The 19,436-nt window shown below is 40.6% G+C and overlaps 1 protein-coding gene across 15 annotated transcripts in view; it reads right to left on the bottom strand.

Moving 5' to 3' along the window:
- The window catches only part of LEF1 (lymphoid enhancer binding factor 1), a 119,568-nt gene that overhangs the window by 24,477 nt on the left and 75,655 nt on the right, over nt 1-19,436 (bottom strand). For 10 of the 15 annotated variants that reach the window (XR_002346348.1, XM_005666937.3, XM_021100272.1 and 7 more), the window contains 5 exon segments: nt 11,727-11,859; nt 7,525-7,615; nt 5,827-5,910; nt 3,399-3,521; nt 2,212-2,374 (listed from right to left, as the gene is read on the bottom strand). Coding sequence is in view for 14 of the 15 variants with exons in the window: in XM_005666937.3 (XP_005666994.1) it covers nt 2,212-2,374; nt 3,399-3,521; nt 5,827-5,910; nt 7,525-7,615; nt 11,727-11,859 (594 nt within the window). In the remaining variant the exon portion in view is untranslated. 15 annotated transcript variants of the gene reach the window in all.

The following is a 19,436-nucleotide window of genomic DNA, read 5'->3' as shown; positions in this document are numbered from 1 at the left end:
TTCTTTAAAAAATGATGGGAATCACTCTTCTGCTAAGATGTGGCTTGGGAAATCATCGTAATTATTGTTATTAAGTATTTAAGAATCCACAGGGAGACAGAGTATTGTACACAGGGCACCAGAAGAACTATAATCTACCCCTGCACCCTACCCTTGAAACCCTGGTGTCTTGCAGATTAGAAATAGCTGCACTTTTATGCTATCTAACAGGAATCAATGATACAAGAAAACCTGCTTTCCTCTATCTGTTCACATGGAATGAAAATCTCTTAAATGTTTTCTGTTAACGAATGTTGAAATGTATTAGGTTCTATAGCAAACATGATAAAAAAAAAAAAAAGACCATCAACAACAGCTGAAACAAGATCTCTCAGTCTCACAAAGATTGCCAAGACCCTCTTTCTCATAAATGTTTAGTTGCAAATCATGAATTTCTTGAGAGGCTGCAAAAACATACACAAGGTGATATTTTAAGAAGCTACCACACATATATGAAGAGTATCAACAAGTTAGGATGAAGCATTTCTAAAATTACAATGTAATTACAGTAAAAATGTAATTTGAATTAGGAAAACTCCAATTTTCTCCACCATTCTTCAGATACCTAACCAAACCCATTTCAATAACTAGTCTTTGGGCTGGTGGTTGGATAAAGAAATCTCAGTGTCTGGGAGTTCCAGTCGTGGTGCAATGGTTAACGAATCTGACTAGGAACCATGAGGTTGCGGGTTCGATCCCTGCCCTTGCTCAGTGTGTTAAGGATCCGGCGTTGCCATGAGCTGTGGTGTAGGTTGCAGACATGGCTTGGATCCTGCATTGCTGTGGCTCTGGCATAGGCTGGTAGCTACAGCTCCGATTAGACCCCTAGCCTGGGAACATCCATATGCAGCGGGAGTGGCCCAAGAAATAGCAAAAAGACAAAAAAAAAGGAAAAAAAAAATTTCAACAGTATATATTGGACGGAAAAAATAATCTGAAATTGGAAGTTTCTCATTTAGGGGAAAAAAAAAGAAAAAGAAAAAAGAAATCTCAGAGTCTGTCCTAGTTGTAGTCCAGTGCCTGGTACATGACAGGCTCTCAAAAAAATATCTTAGCATGGGTGAAAGAAGCAACCATGACAATAAAAAGAGGGGGAATCCAGAAACCCGGTCCAGGTACACTTTAAGAATCGGGAGTTCCCGTGGTGGCGCAGTGGTTAACAAATCCGACTAGGAACCATGAGGTTGCGGGTTCGATCCCTGCCCTTGCTCAGTGTGTTAACGATCCGGCGGTGCCGTGAGCTGTGGTGTAGGCCGCAGATGCGGCTCGGATCCCGAGTTGCTATGGCTCTGGCGTAGGCTGGTGGCTACGGCTCCGATTAGACCCCTAGCCTGGGAACCTCCATATGCCGCAGGAGCAGCCCAAGAAATGGCGAAAAGACAAAAAAAAAAAAAAAAAAAGAATCAGAGAGCATTTTTTTTTTCTAAAATAAAGACTTTTCTGGCCTGTATAAACTAGGGTGGAATGATCTGAGTTCATCTTGTATGGGGCAGCCACCTCTGCTGGCCAGGGGCCATCCAGAGTGCGTGGGTCCCGGGAGGCCTTTCCCTAGCTCCAAGTGGGCCAAGTGCTCTCCTGCTTTGGAGTCTGCACGCACGCTGTCCATGGGACAGAGTCCACCTCCTGCTACTTATCACTCAGGTCTCAACTATTTTCTCAGAGGGGCCCTTCCTTAGCCTCCCTGTTATTCTTTCTTAGATCCTTGCTCTTTACATTCACAACATTTATCACAATTTAAATTTTATATATATATATATAATTTATGTATATATGATAATAGTTGTCTAATATCTGTATGCTGTCACAAAACTTTAAGCTCTATGAAGACATATAGACTATATCTGTTTCATTCCATAATAATTATCTAATGCCTACCACAGTGCCTGGCACATAAAAGACAGTCAAGAAATATTTGTTTAAAGAATGATAATAGGAAAAAAGTTATCATTTACCGGAAGCTTTCTATGTACCAGGTACAATCTAAGCTGTTTACCATGTGTTCTCTCATTTACTCCTCCTAAAGGTTGTCATGCTCTCTTTGTTACTCCCCAACTGGCTAGTGATTATATGAATGCATTCTCTCACTACCTGATATGTAAGTGCATTTGGGCAGATTTTAATGAAGCAGTTCCACGGTTACCATAAACATTTATACCCCTCCCCATGACTTACCCTTCTGCCTAGAATCTGGTTGATAGCTGCACTTTCCTTTAGAGTACACTCAGCTACGACGTTCGCTCTCATTTCTTTCATGTATAACATAAAAGCATTCAGAGGCTTCTTAATGTGAGGTCTTTTTGGCTCTTGCTCCTTTCTCTGTTCATGCTGAGGCTTCCTAAAAGGTGGGAGTGTGGGTGGGGTAGGGGGTAGAAGAATAAGGAAGAGATGGGAGGAGAACAGCAAAGTGTCTGTTTACATCCTGAGTCCAACTCGGGCTGGGGACCACCCTCTGGGCTCTCTACACTCCCCAGAATACCATCAACTTAGAAGAGCAACTCACTGACTCTTTGTGAATAAGGTTCCTTTGGTTTGGGAAGGTTTACCTGTGGCTATAGAAGTATTTAACACAACATGGAAATGGGCTTGTGAAGATGCTCCATCTACAGCCCTGAGGCTGAGCTCCTTGGTCACCTTAGGAAAAGTTGAACTTGTAGTGTGAGTGATCAATTCTCCCCCAGAACGGAGATTATTAATTTTTGGGTCAACAGCCCCCTCTGAGAGGCCAATGAAACCTTAAACTCTCTCCTCCAAACAAATGCATTCTGGCTTTGCCTGTGTATGCAGGGGCTTTATGGATCACATGCTCCCTGCCACCCTACTCTCCTGAACCAGTACAACTCCTAGAGTAAGAAACTCCATTACTAATCTCTTCTGAGAATTTAGCCCTGCTCTAAGAGCCTGAGACAATCCTGGCCTGAGCAGAAACCCTGGGTTTGGTTTGCCCTTTTCCCTTGCAGTCCATGCTTATGAAGCCTAGATGCAGGGTAACTGCATTTCCAGGAGGAAACACACTGAACCCTCCAATCCACTTCACTCCCATGCTCCCAGACTATCGGAACCCAATTAAAAACTGGTTAGTGAATGGCTAAATAGTTCAAGTGCCCAATGCTCTGAAGATCACTCCCCCTTGGGGAGTTCCCTTGATCTTTTGAGGTCTGTGCACCTGTCCAATCTCAGAACCAAAATCGAAGCAGTGAGAGTCAAGCTGCTTAATGTCCTCAGGGACAGAGCTTTCAAGGCAGAGCTACACTGATTTTCATAACAACAGAGGGGGATGATTCAACAGCAGAGAAGGAATTGTGCGGTTTAAATCCTCAGTTCCAGAAGTCCTTCCCAGGTGAAGACAGAGGCACACTTACACGTGCATTAGGTCACTGTCAGTGTGGGGGTGTTCTTGTTTGACCTGAGGCGTTACAATAGCTGGATGAGGGATGCCAGTTGTGTGGGGACCAGGAGGACCAGGAATCATATGATGAGAAAACCTAAAAGAAGGAAAGACAAGGAAACAAATGTACTGCTGTAGCTAAAGCTAGATGGAATTTCAAAACAACCCACACTGTTACTGGTTGAGAGTGAAAACACGTCTTTGTACATAAAAGTATTAACTAGAAGTCAGGGTGGAATGATGATTACTTTCTTTCCTTTTTGTATTCAGGTGGAAAATATTTATAATTATTCACTGCCTAAATGAATTTTTTTTTTTTTCAAGTTAATGGTGGAATCTGGCACTTTTCCTGGAAGGGCTCTAGACCATAGGGTTTAAAAAAAAAAAAGTCATTTTTCTTGCAAAGCAGTTTTCAGAGAAGAATTTCAGTAAAAGCAATTATTGGAAATATACCACTTTATTAAGATTTAGCTTTTTACATGATTTTAAAATCTAAACACATCACATTTAAAAATCTCTGTCTACATTCCTAAGTGAACCATAATATTCAGAGTCTTCTCATCCTGCTGGCCTCTTTCTTAACATTAGGAGAGAACAACTGAGAAGACGAAGGACGGGAAGATTTATCCAGTCCCCAATTTAATATGGTTGTTATCAATAGCATCCCAAATAATTTTCTACACAGAAAGTAGTATTTGAAAGATCTGGCCTAATGGAAAACTGATAACAAAATAAAGGGGAAGGATTTAATTAAAGGGAAGGATACAGTTCTGTATCAAGGTAAAAACTACACATGCTAAAATAAAGGCTTTTCCCAGAGGATGCTTGTAGAGTATTAAAAAAATCTTAAAAATATCCACCACCATCCAACACAAAGGAGGGAAACTGCCATGCAAGAAAAATAAAGACAATACTTTCAACAAGCACTTTGGATAAATGTGGATATACCCTAGAAATTTTTGCTTTTCTGTGTTAAACATTTAATTTGACAGAAACAACATTCTCAAGTCTTTCATCACAGCCAGCCTGCACAATTCCTTCATCTAGGAAGGAAAGAAGGGACTCTGTTTGGGTATGTAATATTTCAGAAACAAATTTCAAAAAATTCAGGAGGTGTAGGGAAAATATGTGATCAAATTATAATGCTTTGCTAAATGTATCATTTGCAATAATTCATGATGCTGCTTATTTGCCTGTGAGAAAATCCTGTTACATCATTCCTACAATTTTTTTTTCTTTGTCTTTTTGGGGTCGAACCCTTGGCAAATGGAGGTTCCCAGGCTAGGGGTAGAATCAGGGCTGTAGCCGCTGGCCTACACCACAGCCACAGAAACGTCAGACCCAAGCCACATCTGCGACCTACACCACAGCTCACAGTAATGCCAGATCCTTAACCCACTGAGCAAGGCCAGGGATTGAACCTGCATCCTTATGGATGCTAGTCAAATTTGTTTCCACTGAGCCATGAAGGGAACTCCCTAATTCCTACAATGTTAAAAAGCATAAAAATATATTTGGGGGGAAGGATATTAATTTCATCCTTTCTCAACCAGCTAGATTTATAATTTACTGAAAAAATAATTTTTTTAAAAAAGCTGAAATTCACCACAGAAAACTGTGAATTTCACACCTAGATAAGAAAGTAAAGATTCACAACCATTTACTAACCCAACCATTTGGCTTCCAGCATGATAATGCTAGGCTCCCTTGAAAAAGCCACATTGCACACACAGATGATACACCACAAATGCGTGTGTACATCAAGCGCAGGGCACAGAAGCCATCCTTTCCAGAGGCAAAAGCATTATACAGAGCAGTGTGGCACAGCAGACCTCACAGAGCTTCGCTTGCACCAATATGTCCACACAGGGCCTGATTCACACACTAGGACACACACTGATATGGCCTGATAGCCCATCAGCACCGGTCCTTCTGACAGCCTTGGTCCAGGAAGGCTCTAGACTCTCTGGGCATTTGCCAACAAAGTGATAGAACTTCTCTCACAGAAAGCAAATTACAGAACTCAGATCAAACCAGTCTTTATCCTCCCCCTGATCCCACCCCCCAGCATACTCTGAATTGAACAAGCACTTCTTACATCTCACAATGTCCCCTTTGGGGACACTTGCCAACCCATGGCTAGTGAAATCTTCCATAGGCACAGTTTCCCGGTGAGGCTGAATCACCCCCTGATGGGTGTGGCTGGCACAGTTGGGGTGCAGCGTTTGGCTCCTACCCAAGGATCTCCAGGACGCCTAGTGTGGGAGCCAGGCACCCTGCGCAGACAGACGTGGCTGAGCTGTGCACCTTGTCTGGCTAGACTGAGAGGCAAGCAGAGGCACACGAGATGCAAGCGCAGGAAGGGCAGCCTGTCCTGCAGCGCTGTTTCCACCTCCACCTACCTGGACATGGAAGTGTCGACTGACAGTGAGGATGGGTAGGGTTGCCTGAATCCTCCCGTGATGGGATATACAGGCTGACCTTGCCTGAGGTCACAGAAGAAAGGAACCCATCAATGACAAAACACCAGCAATAAGAGTTTGATGAGGGGAGGAGGAGGAGGAATTCAAAGGGAATTTTTGAAAAGCGTTAACTATCACATTGCCTGCTTCCCTTCCTTACCTTCCACACAATCAAGGCACTGTCTGCCTTGAAGGAAATTTCCCACCATAGGCTATGAAGGACCTGTCTTCTGACCCTTTCCCTCTCCCGGCCCCACTAATGCTTTGAAGAAAGTAGGCACATGAACAATGTTTATTCAACAGTACAGAACCTGAGAATGGTGAAATACTCCTTTCAGCTTAGTAGTTTCTCTATCAGAGTCTGAGAATTTCAGTGAAGGGAAGAAAGAAGGAAATTAAAGTTCATATTTATATCAAAATAAACAAATTTCTAAAAATACTGCATATCCTCCCCCACATACCCATGCTACAGTCATGAAATAAAAGATTAATTCATTGGAATTATTTTCTCTCTGCTCTGAGAATTCCATCTCTGTTTTTCCTACATCTCACACTTTTCATTTACATGGTCTTTTATTTCCAGATGCCACTGATGCAACTCAGCCAAGGATTACTGCCCCTAAGTAGCTAAATTCAGACGGAATAATTGATGTAGGTTTCAAAGTGTTCGCATAATCAATTAAATTCAAACAGCGTTATTGACCGAGAGATTTAATGCTAAAGAGAGAATGCTGGAATTTCCACGGCAGGCTGAGTCCTCCTTATGAAGACGAGACAGTATAAGGATGTCAAGGGGGGCCGGGGGAGGACTGGGGCCTTGACATGGGGTCTGTAGGGACAGAGAGTCTGATAAAGAAAGAGAAAACACTTGCTAAAGTTGAAGCACTGTTTCCAGGGAATGAGCAGTAGGGAGAGAAAAAGGGATGGAAGTGAGAGCAGGGAAAGCTTTGTGCTAACAAATAAAATGAGAAAAATAGGCTACCCTGTATCAAATTATTCTTTTTTCTCTAAATACATTTCTCTTCATTTACCTTTACAACTAAAAAATTTTTTGAAAGCAGTGGTATGGATTTTTCGGAATTAACAAAATAGCATTTGGATTCTGAAAAAAGAAAGTCCAAACATCAATTTTTCACTCCTCTAAACTCTGGTGCTTGCTTTATTAAAATTCGAAAGATACTTTTTGTATTTTTTAATTTCTCTCTTGTTATTTGTCATTTACCTCACTTGCACATTTATAAGCAAAGATGGACATTCAATATATCTAAGGTTATGTTTCAAAAATATAAGCTGTTCATAAAGAACTAGAAAAGAAAAACCACACCAAACACTTTGTTCAGGCATGGCGAATGCCCAAAGCCACAAATTGAATCCATAAAACTATAAGCTTCAAAGCAAATGCTACACAGTCATTTTCTACACATATTAGCAAAGGAGTTCAATCCATTTCAAAGTCTGTATGTTTTTTAATCTGAAATTTCATTTAAATTGAAATGAAATAAAGTTAGCACCTTGCTTGTTGATGTGAGGTTTCTTCGGCTCCACAAGTGTTATCATTCATAAAGCTAACTTCCATGAGTGGGCAGTACAAGAACATGTATTCAAATGCCTGGCTGAAGGTTGCAGGAAGGGTCTTACCAGCCAAGAGGTGGGGTAATCTGTCCAACACCACCCGGAGACAGGGGATAAAAAGTAGGGATCTCAGGAGCTGGAGGGTGTCTGGACATGCCTATTAAAAAGAACAATGGAGAGGCAGAGTCAGGACATTCCACATGAAGAGAACTAGAAATGCAAGAAAATGCATTGTGTACCTAACACTTAAACTAGAGAATGAAACAATGTTTTTCAGATCCATTTAAGAGCAGTTTGTCAACTTTTCTCAAGATTTCTGCATCTGAGAAAACATGTCTTAAAGGTAGTACATCTTAAGGAGCTCCTGAAAGAGTAAATAGACATCAAAAAAGACTTGAAAATTATTTCATTTGTCTGCATTATCTCACTTTGGTCAAGAAAATGGTAGACAGTTGTTTCTGTGTAGAATGGAAAAAGACAGCACTTCATAAGTAGAAGGCCTGCCATGATGTTCAAGGATTAGGTAAATTGCTACTTTCAGATTTTCACTGGCTCCCTTATGGACATATAGATTTGGGAAATGTGATACCTCAGAGGATCAAAGATTAATTAGAAATCATCTTCAGCCCCATAATGGTCACACTTGATATGATTCATCTGGTCTCTGCCACTTTAGCTCCAACTAAGCTCTTCATCAAGTTGAGTCCTTTGGGCTCTGAGGTCAAGCTGTTCTGGATTAGTTGTATTCCACAGAAAATGAGAGTGCCACCAAATTGTTTCTTGATCTCACACTCCCTATAGTACACTGCCCTATTACTATAACATACCTAATCCTAGTCCCAAATGACATCTTTTTATTTGTATCTTACCTTGGGTACAGAAAAGAAGGGGTAAGACAGACATAGAAATATGCAAAATTAAAAAATTAGACTTTTTATTTGTGGGCAAGTGATTCTGAATAGAAAAAAAGCCACATGGGTATCTTTACACAACTAATCCGACTTTAAAAGACCATTACCATGTATGAACACATACACCCAGAATATGTATTCAGTGGCTATCATTACACTGACCAGTATGCAAAATTAGGTGAGTACACAGAAGATGCTCTTTAAGCATTCTGCCTTTTCAAACACTATTTAAAATGTCTATGAATTTCAACTGGATTTTAAAAGATATTACAGGCCTTGAGCATATGGGAATGGCTTAAGAAATGTTACTGCGAGTTCTCGTCATGGCTCAGTGGAAACAAATCTAACTAGTATCCACGAAGATGCAGGATCTATACCTGGCCTTGCTCAGTGTGTTATGGATCCAGCATTGCCATGAGCTGTGGTGTGGGTGGCAGACTTGGCTTGGATTTTGCATTGCTGTGGCTGGTGGCTGTAGCTCCAACTGGACCCCTAGCCTGGAACTTCCATATGCTGAGGGTGTGGCCCTAAAAAAAAGAAAAAAAGAAAGAAAAGAAATGTTACCTTCAAAGTTGATGTTAATTTTCCTTTTCCTACAACTACACTTTCCCACTCGAAGCTGCTCCCCACCCCATCCAGGCCATACACTGAGGGAAAGGTAAAAACGAATGTGCTAAATAGGAAATTAAAGTTATTTTTCTACAAATAAGAATGGATTCTGGTGACAAACAGTTTATATTTACTGGATAATTCCATTTAGAGTTAGAGTATGTACATGATACTCCTTTTTGAGGGTTTTTTTAATTTTGGATTTTGGAGGATAAAGCTAACCAGCCTCCCTGGAACTTTGAATCAGCAACTCAATATACCATGATCTAAGTAGCTGGGCCACATGATAAACCAAAAGGCAAGCAGAAGGAGAGAAAAAGAGTAAAACAGCAAGAGACCTAGGAAGCTGTAGACTCTTTTCTTATTTTCTGGTGATGCATGTACCTAAATGGAAGGATATAAATGCAAAATCATGTAAATTACTTCTTTTTAAACAAGGTTACATATCCCCTTAACTACATGGTGATGAGGTACACCAAGTCCAGGACAAAAAAAGTAATTAAAAACGGGGTTTTTATATTTAAACAAATGCAAACAGTGTATGGAGTAGAATGCGAAAATTACATACATTTTTAGGACAAAATACTTCAAAGAAACTGCAAGCAGACAATTTCTGGTCATGCTCACTAGTCCCTTCTCTAGTTCTGAAAAGTTTGTTTTTTTTAAAAAAAAAAGTCTGAGGAGTAATGATATAAATTACAATTAGTAAGATAAACAAGGTAGGGTAGCATTAAGATATGGAAACAGAAAAGAAAGTAAAATTTGGTAGCTAGTCATAAAACTGTCTCTTTTAAAAATTGAACTCTCCTAGATTTCTTGAATGAAAAACTCCTGAACCATCATGCATTATTCTCTAAAAAAAATTTTAAATAATGTTATTCTTCTAAATAAGTTCATTTCAAAGTGCTCAGAACAGGGACTGGGACATAGTAAATACTATGTAATTGTTAAGAAAATAAAACTAAATAAAACCTGCTGCTGGATTCTTTCTGCTGATAGCTTGTTGGGGGCTTTTATATCTACCTCTAACTGTCAGTAGCATCTTTCAAGTTCCCAAACATTATCTCCAGCTCAGACCCTGTTCTGGGATTGTGACCCACATGTGGAAATTGCCTACATCACAATTCCCCTCTTCAGATATCCCAGAGGCACCGAAAACTCCTCGCTACAGCCAAGGTCATATTCTTGATCTTCCCTCTTAAACTCAGCATTCTTCCCAAGATGCCTATCTTACTTCCCCTTCTCACCATATACCCTTAGACCTGTTTCTTTTTTTTAGTAGTCATGATACTTAATTTTTTAAAATTATTTTTGTTATAGTTGATTTACAATGGCAATTTTTGCTGTACAGAAAAGTGACCCAGTTATACGTGTGTGTGTATATATAGACATACACATGTATACAAACACACGTTCTTTTTTCACATTATCCTTCATCATGTTCTATCACAAGTAACTAGATATAGTTCCCTAAGCTATGCAGCAGGATCTCATTGCTTATCCACTCCGAAAGCAACAGTTTGCATCTACTAACCCAAACTCCCAGTCCATCCCACTTCCTGTCTGTTTCTTATTCTTTGGAGGTCCTTAGCAAAAGGAAGCAGAGGAAAGGAAGGGCTGGAAATGAGGAATAAAACAGAGACAAAGCCAGAAACATCTGCTTTGATGATTCTTCTTCTAAGAAAAGATTCTTGGGGCTCTACTCAAAGTCCAATAGTAACTAAGTCCTCAAAGAGCTGTCTTTTTTAACAAAGGTGGGAAATGAAGGTGATACATATTTAACAAAGAAGAGTTCATGGCAGCAGAAAAAACACTCAGCCTTTGAACTCCACTCTTTCTTATGTATGTACAAAATTTTGGTATTTACTATTAATCAGAGATAGTGCTAGAGATAGCAAGTTTTACCCCTTTACATTCTCTGCCTTCACATGGTTTTATAGGACCTTTTATTTTGACCTTCTAAAGATCCTGTTGGGGTCCACGTGTGTGTGTACATGGAAAGAGCAAAGGCTCTCTTGAGACCAAAGCCCCCAACCCTGCAAAGTCTGCTCTAAGCTGACAGGACCAGAAGGCTTGGGAACCCTGAGCCATGATCAATCCACGCCCACACACACTGGGTTAGAAACTGGATATTTTGATTTTTCAGATGTCTTATGATGTGTGTTTCTCTATAAATGATATTGGAGCAGAACTTGGTAATAATTTAGAGAAGCAACATATGATTCATATTACTCTGATTTAGACAGAAGTGGTTATGTATTTTAATTATATTTAAACCTAAAGGTGCCGGGCAACAACAAAAAGAGGATAAAAGCACAGTTAGAACTGAAATGAGGAGGAATCACAAAAAGTTCAAAAAGGACATTTGAAGAAAAAAACTTCTACTTTGTCCCTTTTCCATTTTTTTTTTTTAACACTATCATCAACACCTAGCATAAGTTGAAACATGGCAGGAGGCACCAAGAGCTGAACTTGTAATTTATTTTCACAAAATATTGTTTTATATTGTGATCACAGATCCTCAGAGCTGTCACATTAAAATGACCCTTCAATACTTTTTTTAATCTTGAAAATAAAAGAAGCCAATCACAAATTCTTATATGCTTATTAAAAATTTCTTCTATCAAATAAATTACTCTTGTCTTCCACAACCACCCACCCAATGACATGAGCAGAGGCACCTGTGAGGTCACTCAGAGGGATGAGATGAAATTCCTCATTTATCCAAAGAGGAGGGAGGGTTCTCACCTTGTTTGGAGTTGACATCTGATGGGATGTGTGATGGGTGTGATCCTGGAGAAAAGTGCTCGTCGCTGTAAGTGATGAGGGGAGTGAGAGGATGGACTGCATGGGACGGCTGCACCACGGGCACTTTATTTGACTGCAAAGGAACCACAAGACCAACAGTTAATATGGATGCCCAGCTCTTGTCTCCTCTCCCCAAGAAAAAGTGACACCATAGTAGCAACTGGGCATCAGCAGTAACAAGAATCATCTCCAGACCTGGACAACTGAAACCACTGGCTATACTCACTTAGCCCTTTAGGATTTTCCCGTGTTAAGTATTCCTCAACTACAGGAATATCCCATCAAGAAACCATCAGTTGTTTCGCCAAGGCCCTTTAGGAGATTTAGGTTGATCACTATTAGTCCATTTGATATCAGGTGCTATACTTACATACTTCAGTCCCTTTTGGATTATCTCCTCGGGTTAAAGTCAACAAAGAGTTACTGGAACAAAAGTTATGGACGTTTTATAAATTTTTTACTCATTATATATGTCTGCCATAAAAAGGCACTCAATAAAAACTATTCAGTGAACAAATAAACAAATAAATATTGCCAACTGAAAGGTCAAGTTTTTAAACAACTCAGTAAATATAAATTTGCTGTTCTGGTATCCTTTTAGTTTATAAAATTTGTAATTCTAGATTTGCGTATCTTTAAGAACCATACAACATTTTTTTTCAAGTTTTAGAGCTTTGTTAATCAAACACGACCATCATTCATTATGCTTTAGAGCTACTGAGTTCATCTGCAGATTCTCTAGTTTCTAGGAGTCTTTAACTTTCCAACCTTGAGTTTAACTGCACAATGTGAAATATGGTTTATAAGAACCCTCTAAATTGTCAACATTTACATTTTAACATATTTTATATCTTATAGTTGTTTGAAAGTAAATCTTGTTATTTAAACTTGTAATTCTAAAACTAGGTGAAGTAACACTTTTTAAAGGCTCAGGTTAGGAGTTCCCATTGTTGTGCCGCAGAAACGAATCCGACTAGGAACCATGAGGCCGCGGGTTCCATCCCTGGCCTCACTCAGTGGATTAAAGATCCAGAATTGCCATGAGCTGTGGCATAGGTTGCAGACGCGGCTCGGATTCTGCATTGCTGTGGCTCTGGCGTGGGCCAGCAGCTACAGCTCTGATAAGACCCCTAGCCTGGGAATCTCCATGTGCCACAGGTGTGGCCGTAAAAAAGACAAAAAGACAAAAAAGACAAAAAAAAAAAAAAAAAAAAAGTTCAGGTTATTTACTTGGACATAATTTGCAATCTGGGAATCTTTTGTTTGGTTAAAGTCGAATTTGCACTACCAAGAAAGCACTTAATAAGCAAATCAGTAATGTAAACAAGATTCAGGCAGTTTAACCTAATTGGGGGATTTTTTTTTAAAAGAAAGCCTACCCCTACCTGGGAGTTTCCATTGTGGTACAGCAGAAATGAACCCAACTAGTTAGCATCCATGAGGACAAGGGTTCGATCCTTGGCCTTGCTCAGTGGGTGAAGGATCCGGCATTGCTGTGATCTGTCTGTGGTGTAGGTTGCAGATGCGGCTTGGATCCTGAGTTGCTGTGGCTGTGGTGTAGCTAGCAGCTGTAGCTGATTCAGCCCCTAGCCTGGGAACTTCCATATGTTGTGGGTGTGGTACTTGTAAGAAAAAAAAAGCAAAAGAAGGAAAAAAAAAACCCAAAAAACCCCAAAGCCTGCCCCTCCCAGAAGAAAAAAAAAAATCAACACAATAATATACATGCAAAATATGTTTCTGATTTTAAACCCATCTGCTAAATTAACGCAGTCTCAGGAAGATATCTATTTAGGAACACTGGAATAGTAACTTGTGAATTTAAGAGGAACAGACTATAACAAATTCTAAACATTTTCTAATTCATTAGTTCAGACATGCCTTTATCCTAACTAGTTTGAACTGGTGAGTTTTTTACTATACTACAGACTAAAGCGCATGTGAAATCGCTTTCTCCAGAAACAATTAACTGTATTAAAAAAATTTTGAGGAAGTGCCTAAAAATTCCATAATGTAACTGCTTAAAATGTAGGGAGGTATCGGAACGGCTAAAGGCCTGTAACACATTTGTGTATGGTGGCTGCCCCTATGATACACAGTAATTTTTATTTCATGATTTTTACAAATTAGGTATAAAAAATATGTGGCTCCAAAAGGAAGAACCACCCTCAGGAAAATTAGGAATAATTATCCCCGTAACACTTAACTCTCTTCGCAGTTAGTAACAGTAATTCTCTATATCCTATCATTACAACCTCTACCCAAAAGAAACTTATGAAAAAAAAAGCAAGGAGAAAAATCATACTTTTTTTAGACAATGATATAATATCCATACTAGACTCCCCCTATTTTATAATTATCAGCTCCTTTCTAATGGCAGAACTCAAATAGCTCCTATAGCCCTTGGCATTTATTAAATAGAGCACCACTATCAAAGCCTATTCTCTATACACCTCAGCAGAGACATCTATGCATATAAATGTGTAAAAGCCTAAAAAAATGTTTCAATGCTTTTCAAGTGTTAATGATGGTTTGCCAAATACACAAAATGAGCCTCTTAAATACAAGGAATTTAGAATGCTAGACAAAGTGGGGGTGGGTGGGCATGAGAGAGGAGGATATTATTATTATAAACCCTTTAAAATATGGAAGCAAATATCTCAACACTCTAATGCTAAAATGAATATATTTCAACTATACTATAACTGCTTTGAGTCTCATTTCAGAAGTCTCATAAGAAGCATAATTTCTATCTATGAAGATATTTTCCTAGGGTAGTTACAAAGCGTAGCATTGCATAAATCTTCTAGAAATACACACACACACACATATATCTATATAATTTTCTTGCATGCCTGTCTTATTTCCAGAGCACCACCTTAAGGAACTTGCATTAGCAGGCAGCATCTTCTTAAATGTCTGACCTATCCCTCCAGTCATATAGCTCAGAATCCAGTGCCATGAATTTTTGTTAAATTATGCTATCCTTGCTCTCCTCTTAATTTTACGGTTTTCAACACAGATTTGCTTTCCTGTGGGAAGGAGATAAGAAGCTGAGGATTTTAATTTAAGCTCTGGCCTTGTCTTATATTTTGCAAGATGGATAGTGAAAGCAGCACTAGTAGGTGTGTTAAAGCCAACAAGGATGATGTCCATTTTTGTGGCCAAATAATAAAAGCAATATGAAATCTCAGTAATATGGGTGATGACAATTCTAAGGTTTATATTTTGCCTTCTGCCGACCTCCTCCACCATGTATATGAACGGTTCCAACCGACACCTCAGATGCTTAGCATATGCGCCCTCGTGGACAAGCATCCTCAGCCCTAAATTGTGGGTTCCCTCTGACATCAGGAGTCACTGTCCTTTGATACTACATGCACATGTAAGGCAAGAACCCAGCAATGCTACTTCATCTAACTTTACAGACAGACAATATAACCATTCTTAACGCTAGAATTCTAATCTCCAAATAATAAGGTGCTGAATATTGGGGGGAGGTGGTGAGGAGAATAACAACCAATCGTTTCTGGAGACAAACTTACAAAACTATATCATAATGCCTGGCTACAAGTGTGTATGTGGGCATATGTATATATGCATTAAAGCACCTAAAATGTGGCAACCACCATTCCAGCACTGATGGCGAACAGAGACAAGCTCCCTGTTCTCATGCAGCTTCCTTTCCAGGGGCGTGGAAATGGAGATGCGGGTACTGGAGACAAAAAAAAAAAATAATATGTAAAAAACAAAACTATACAAACAACAACCAAAAAAAAAAAAAAAAAAAAAAAAAGCTAAATCCAAAAAGATGGTATCAAGTAATATAAAGAAGAGAAACCAGGTGACCAGGTGATAAGTGAGACAGTGTATATCTAATTACACGTCTTTGTAATTAGAAGCCAAAAGTTCATTTAGTCCAAGATACTTATTTTCTTTCTTTCTTTCTTTTGTCTTTTTAGGGTCACACTTGTGGCATACAGAAGTTCCCAGGCTAGGGGTCTCATCGGAGCTGTAGCCGCTGGCCTATGCCACAGCCACAGCAATGGCAGATCCGAGCCACATCTGCGACCTACACCACAGTTCATGGCAACGCTGGATCCTTAACCCACTGAGTGAGGCCAGGGATTGGACCCCCAACCTCATGGTTCCTAGTCGGAATCATTTCTGTTGCACCATGACAGGAACTCCAAATCCTTATTTTCTAAGACAGGGAGCTGAGAAACAGAAGTCACCAGGGAATGGGTGATCAAGCCATGACTATTGTTAGCACTTACAATAAGAGAGCCCTGCTCACTACACAATTCTAGTAACAGGGATCACTAAGAGGAAAACGAGAGTGGGAACCCCTAGGGCTCTCAATCCAGTGGAATCAAGCAAGAGAGGAATTCCATTTTTTGGACTTTTCCTCCATGCCAGGTACCGAGCACCCAGTATCACACCTATGGAACCTGTCTCCTCACTCCCATTCTGGTACTTTCTCCACCACACATACCCCTGTAAGGGAGGGAGGGCGGGCAAAAAATCACTTTGACTGTTTTTCATTCACATGTGCAGTCAGTTAAGTCTTAGCTCCCAGGGGAGAACCACCAGGTATTCCCAACATGTATCCTTTGCTTGGTCACCCCAGGAAAGCAGTACACACAATTATTCCACATTTACAAGACACCTGGCAGCTTCAGTGGTTAATGAATCCAACTAGGAACCATGAGGTTGCGGGTTTGATCCTTGGCCAGAGGCTACAGCTCCAACTAGACCCTTAGCCTGGGAATCTCCATATGCCACAGGAGCGGCCCTAGAAATGGCAAAAAGACCAAAAACAAAAACAAAACAAAAAAAAAAAACAAAGAACAAAAAAAACCTGGCAGCCTTAAGACATCCCAAATCCTCCACTCCTGTTCAGAGAGAGGTTCAGTGACTTGTCTAAGCACACACAGCAGCAAGTGCGAGCCAGGCCACAGACCCTGATATTTCTGATTCCAGCTTCCCATCTCAGGCAGGTGATCAGTCAGGTGAGCAAAGGAAAATGAAGAAAGATGGAAAGAGCAGGTACTGGGAAAGGGGTAAAAAATATTAAGGGTGGATTCAAAAGACAGCTCTCCTGCCTACCCTCAGCACCTACACATGGCTATTCAGTAGGAAGCCTGAAGTCCTTCCTCCAACTGGAAAAACCACTACCAGGCCATCCTACCCACTTAGCACATAATCATTACAGCAAGTAATACTTGACCAAGCACCTCCTATGTACTAAGCACTCTGTAAGTAACTTTGAGGCACGTACTATCATAGCTTCCTTTTCCAGATGAGGAAGCTGAGACACAGAGAAGTAATTTTCCCAAGGGCATAGAAGTAGTAGTTCAAATGTAGAAAGCTTGGCTCTCAAGGCCACGTTCATTACCAGTACATGATGTGGCCTCCCTGAAGAGCCCAGTTCATAAAATCCTGGACACTGAGTTGACCACCTGGGCCATACCTGACAGAATGTGACATCCATGAAAGACCGTGTGGTCTCTATGCCCAGCAGAGGAATCACATCAGACAAAGAAGTGCCTCAGTAAGAGTGGTCAGGGTTGCAGAGACTCAACTGCTGCCTTTCTCTCCAGGACTGAAAAACATTCCAAGGAAGCTAGCTTGGCTGCCACCCAGGCTAGTCCCTGCAGGTAAGGACTTCCTTGGCATCAAAGCCAATAAAACCCACACCTCCTGCGGACACAAAGTGGGTGCCACTTAGGGATCCTGAGAACCACTCCCAAAGCAGCATTCCCAGAAATGACCCCCCTTACCGCTGGGGGTAATTCACACTGTCATGAACATTGTCAGCCTCTGCAGCTGTGGTTCTGGGAAGGACTAAAAAGTGGCTCAGCCCCCTCCTGGCTAAGGCCGTGGGCCTGCTGGTAAGCAGAGTAATTGGGGGAGAGACCTGCTGGCCTGGTGGCCAGTCCCCATTCTGTACATCTTCAGATTTCCACTAAACCCACAGCGCTGATCTGGCTGTGCATAAAGGTCTTGAGTTCCATTTCAATTGGCTGTTCATTTTATCAAGATTCCTCTTGGTAATGACTGAATCCAGGCGAATTTTAACACTCCTCCAACTTATTTAGATGAGGAATTTCAGCTGGTCTCAATCGTTATGGTGGCATTTTAGTTTTTTATTAAACTCTTAAGTCTGGTGTTCGTGAAATAGAAGCTGGGTAATTTCACATTGTGCCTTCCCCTCCTCTTTGGAGAATTTGAGCTTCTCAAGCCTTCTCACAAAAAGGAGATTTAGTTTACACCAAAAGGATACAATGATTTTTTTCGTGAACTAGAACTCAAAAGAAAGTATTGGAAAACTTCCCTAAGATCCATCAAAACTAAACACCTGATCAGGTCTGACATGGCTTCCAAATCTGAGACCACTACTGGTTATGAGGAATCAGCTTCTTTTGAGATAATGATGAGGTCCCAGACTTTGCAGAAATCCTGAGCAGGAACTGGGAAAACACTAGGGTTCACAAAGGACAAATACTCCATGATTCCAACCCTGGAGGCACAGGGATGGTTTCTATTGGACACCTGGAATGTTCACCCTAAGAGAGGAAGGAACATGTCACGAGGAAAGGAATGAGTATGGACTGGACACCCAGTAAGTGCCCATCATTATGGCTGTGACTTTTTCTCTCTGGCACTCATCCACATAGGTAGGTGGTACCACCTCTATGTTTATAGATGAAAGCTAAGAGTCCTTCTGGACACAGAGCTAAGTAATGATGAGAGCAGACAGAACTTATGCTGGCCTGGTTGGGTATCAGTTCCTCACTTGTCCTTTTCCGCACTGCTCACTACCCAGCCTCTCTCTCCACCGCTGTCCAAGCCACCTGAGCGTGGCTACCCCAGGCTCAGCTGTAATGAAGGTCTGGACAGGAACAACACACCACTTGCAGAAGACTGATGTCACTAGAAGGACTCCAAACAGACCTCTGGAATTGCTGCAAAGATGAAAATGTGTGGTGTGTCCTCCATGTTCCCACTGCTCTATAAGGTGATGATTTCTATACATTTCCTCATCAATCCTGAAGGTCCCCCCCCAAGTCTGGTGTTACGATTTGTTTTACAGAGAAGAAAACGAAGGTTCTGAGAGGGTAAGCAACTTACACAAGATCACACAGGATGTTAAGTATAGAGACAGGATCTGAACCCAAGTCAGTGACTCTGAAGTCCACAGCTTGTATCCCAAGGAAACAGAAACAGTGCTGGCATCCTCTGGTTGCTAAGTGGATGAGATGAGTATTAACATAATTTAATATTCAAGTACTTGGGAACTGGAGCAGAGAGTTCAAATCCCAAACATTCAAGTCCCACTTGGTTGCTATGCTTTAGGTAGTTCACTTATTTTTTAGAATTTCAGTTTGTGCACATGTAAAATGGGTGGAATAATACCACATAAGTTTAAGGTGAAGATTAATGAACAATGCAAATAAAACATCTATCAAGTCCTGGCATATAAAACATGCTCAATAAATATTTGTGGACTGGGTAGAGGAAAGAGGAAAAGGAAAATAGAGCCAATAAATCAATTACTCTGCTCCCACAAGTTCAAATCACTCATCTCTAGACACAGTTTCAGAATTCGGAACTGTGCTTTCTTTCAGGTGAACTACACACCAAACCTCC

This window comes from Sus scrofa, chromosome 8, assembly GCF_000003025.6.
Source record: "Sus scrofa isolate TJ Tabasco breed Duroc chromosome 8, Sscrofa11.1, whole genome shotgun sequence".
NCBI lineage: Eukaryota > Metazoa > Chordata > Mammalia > Artiodactyla > Suidae > Sus > Sus scrofa.
Note: the sequence above shows the minus strand (reverse complement) of the source record. Positions and strands in the feature narration are given on the sequence as shown.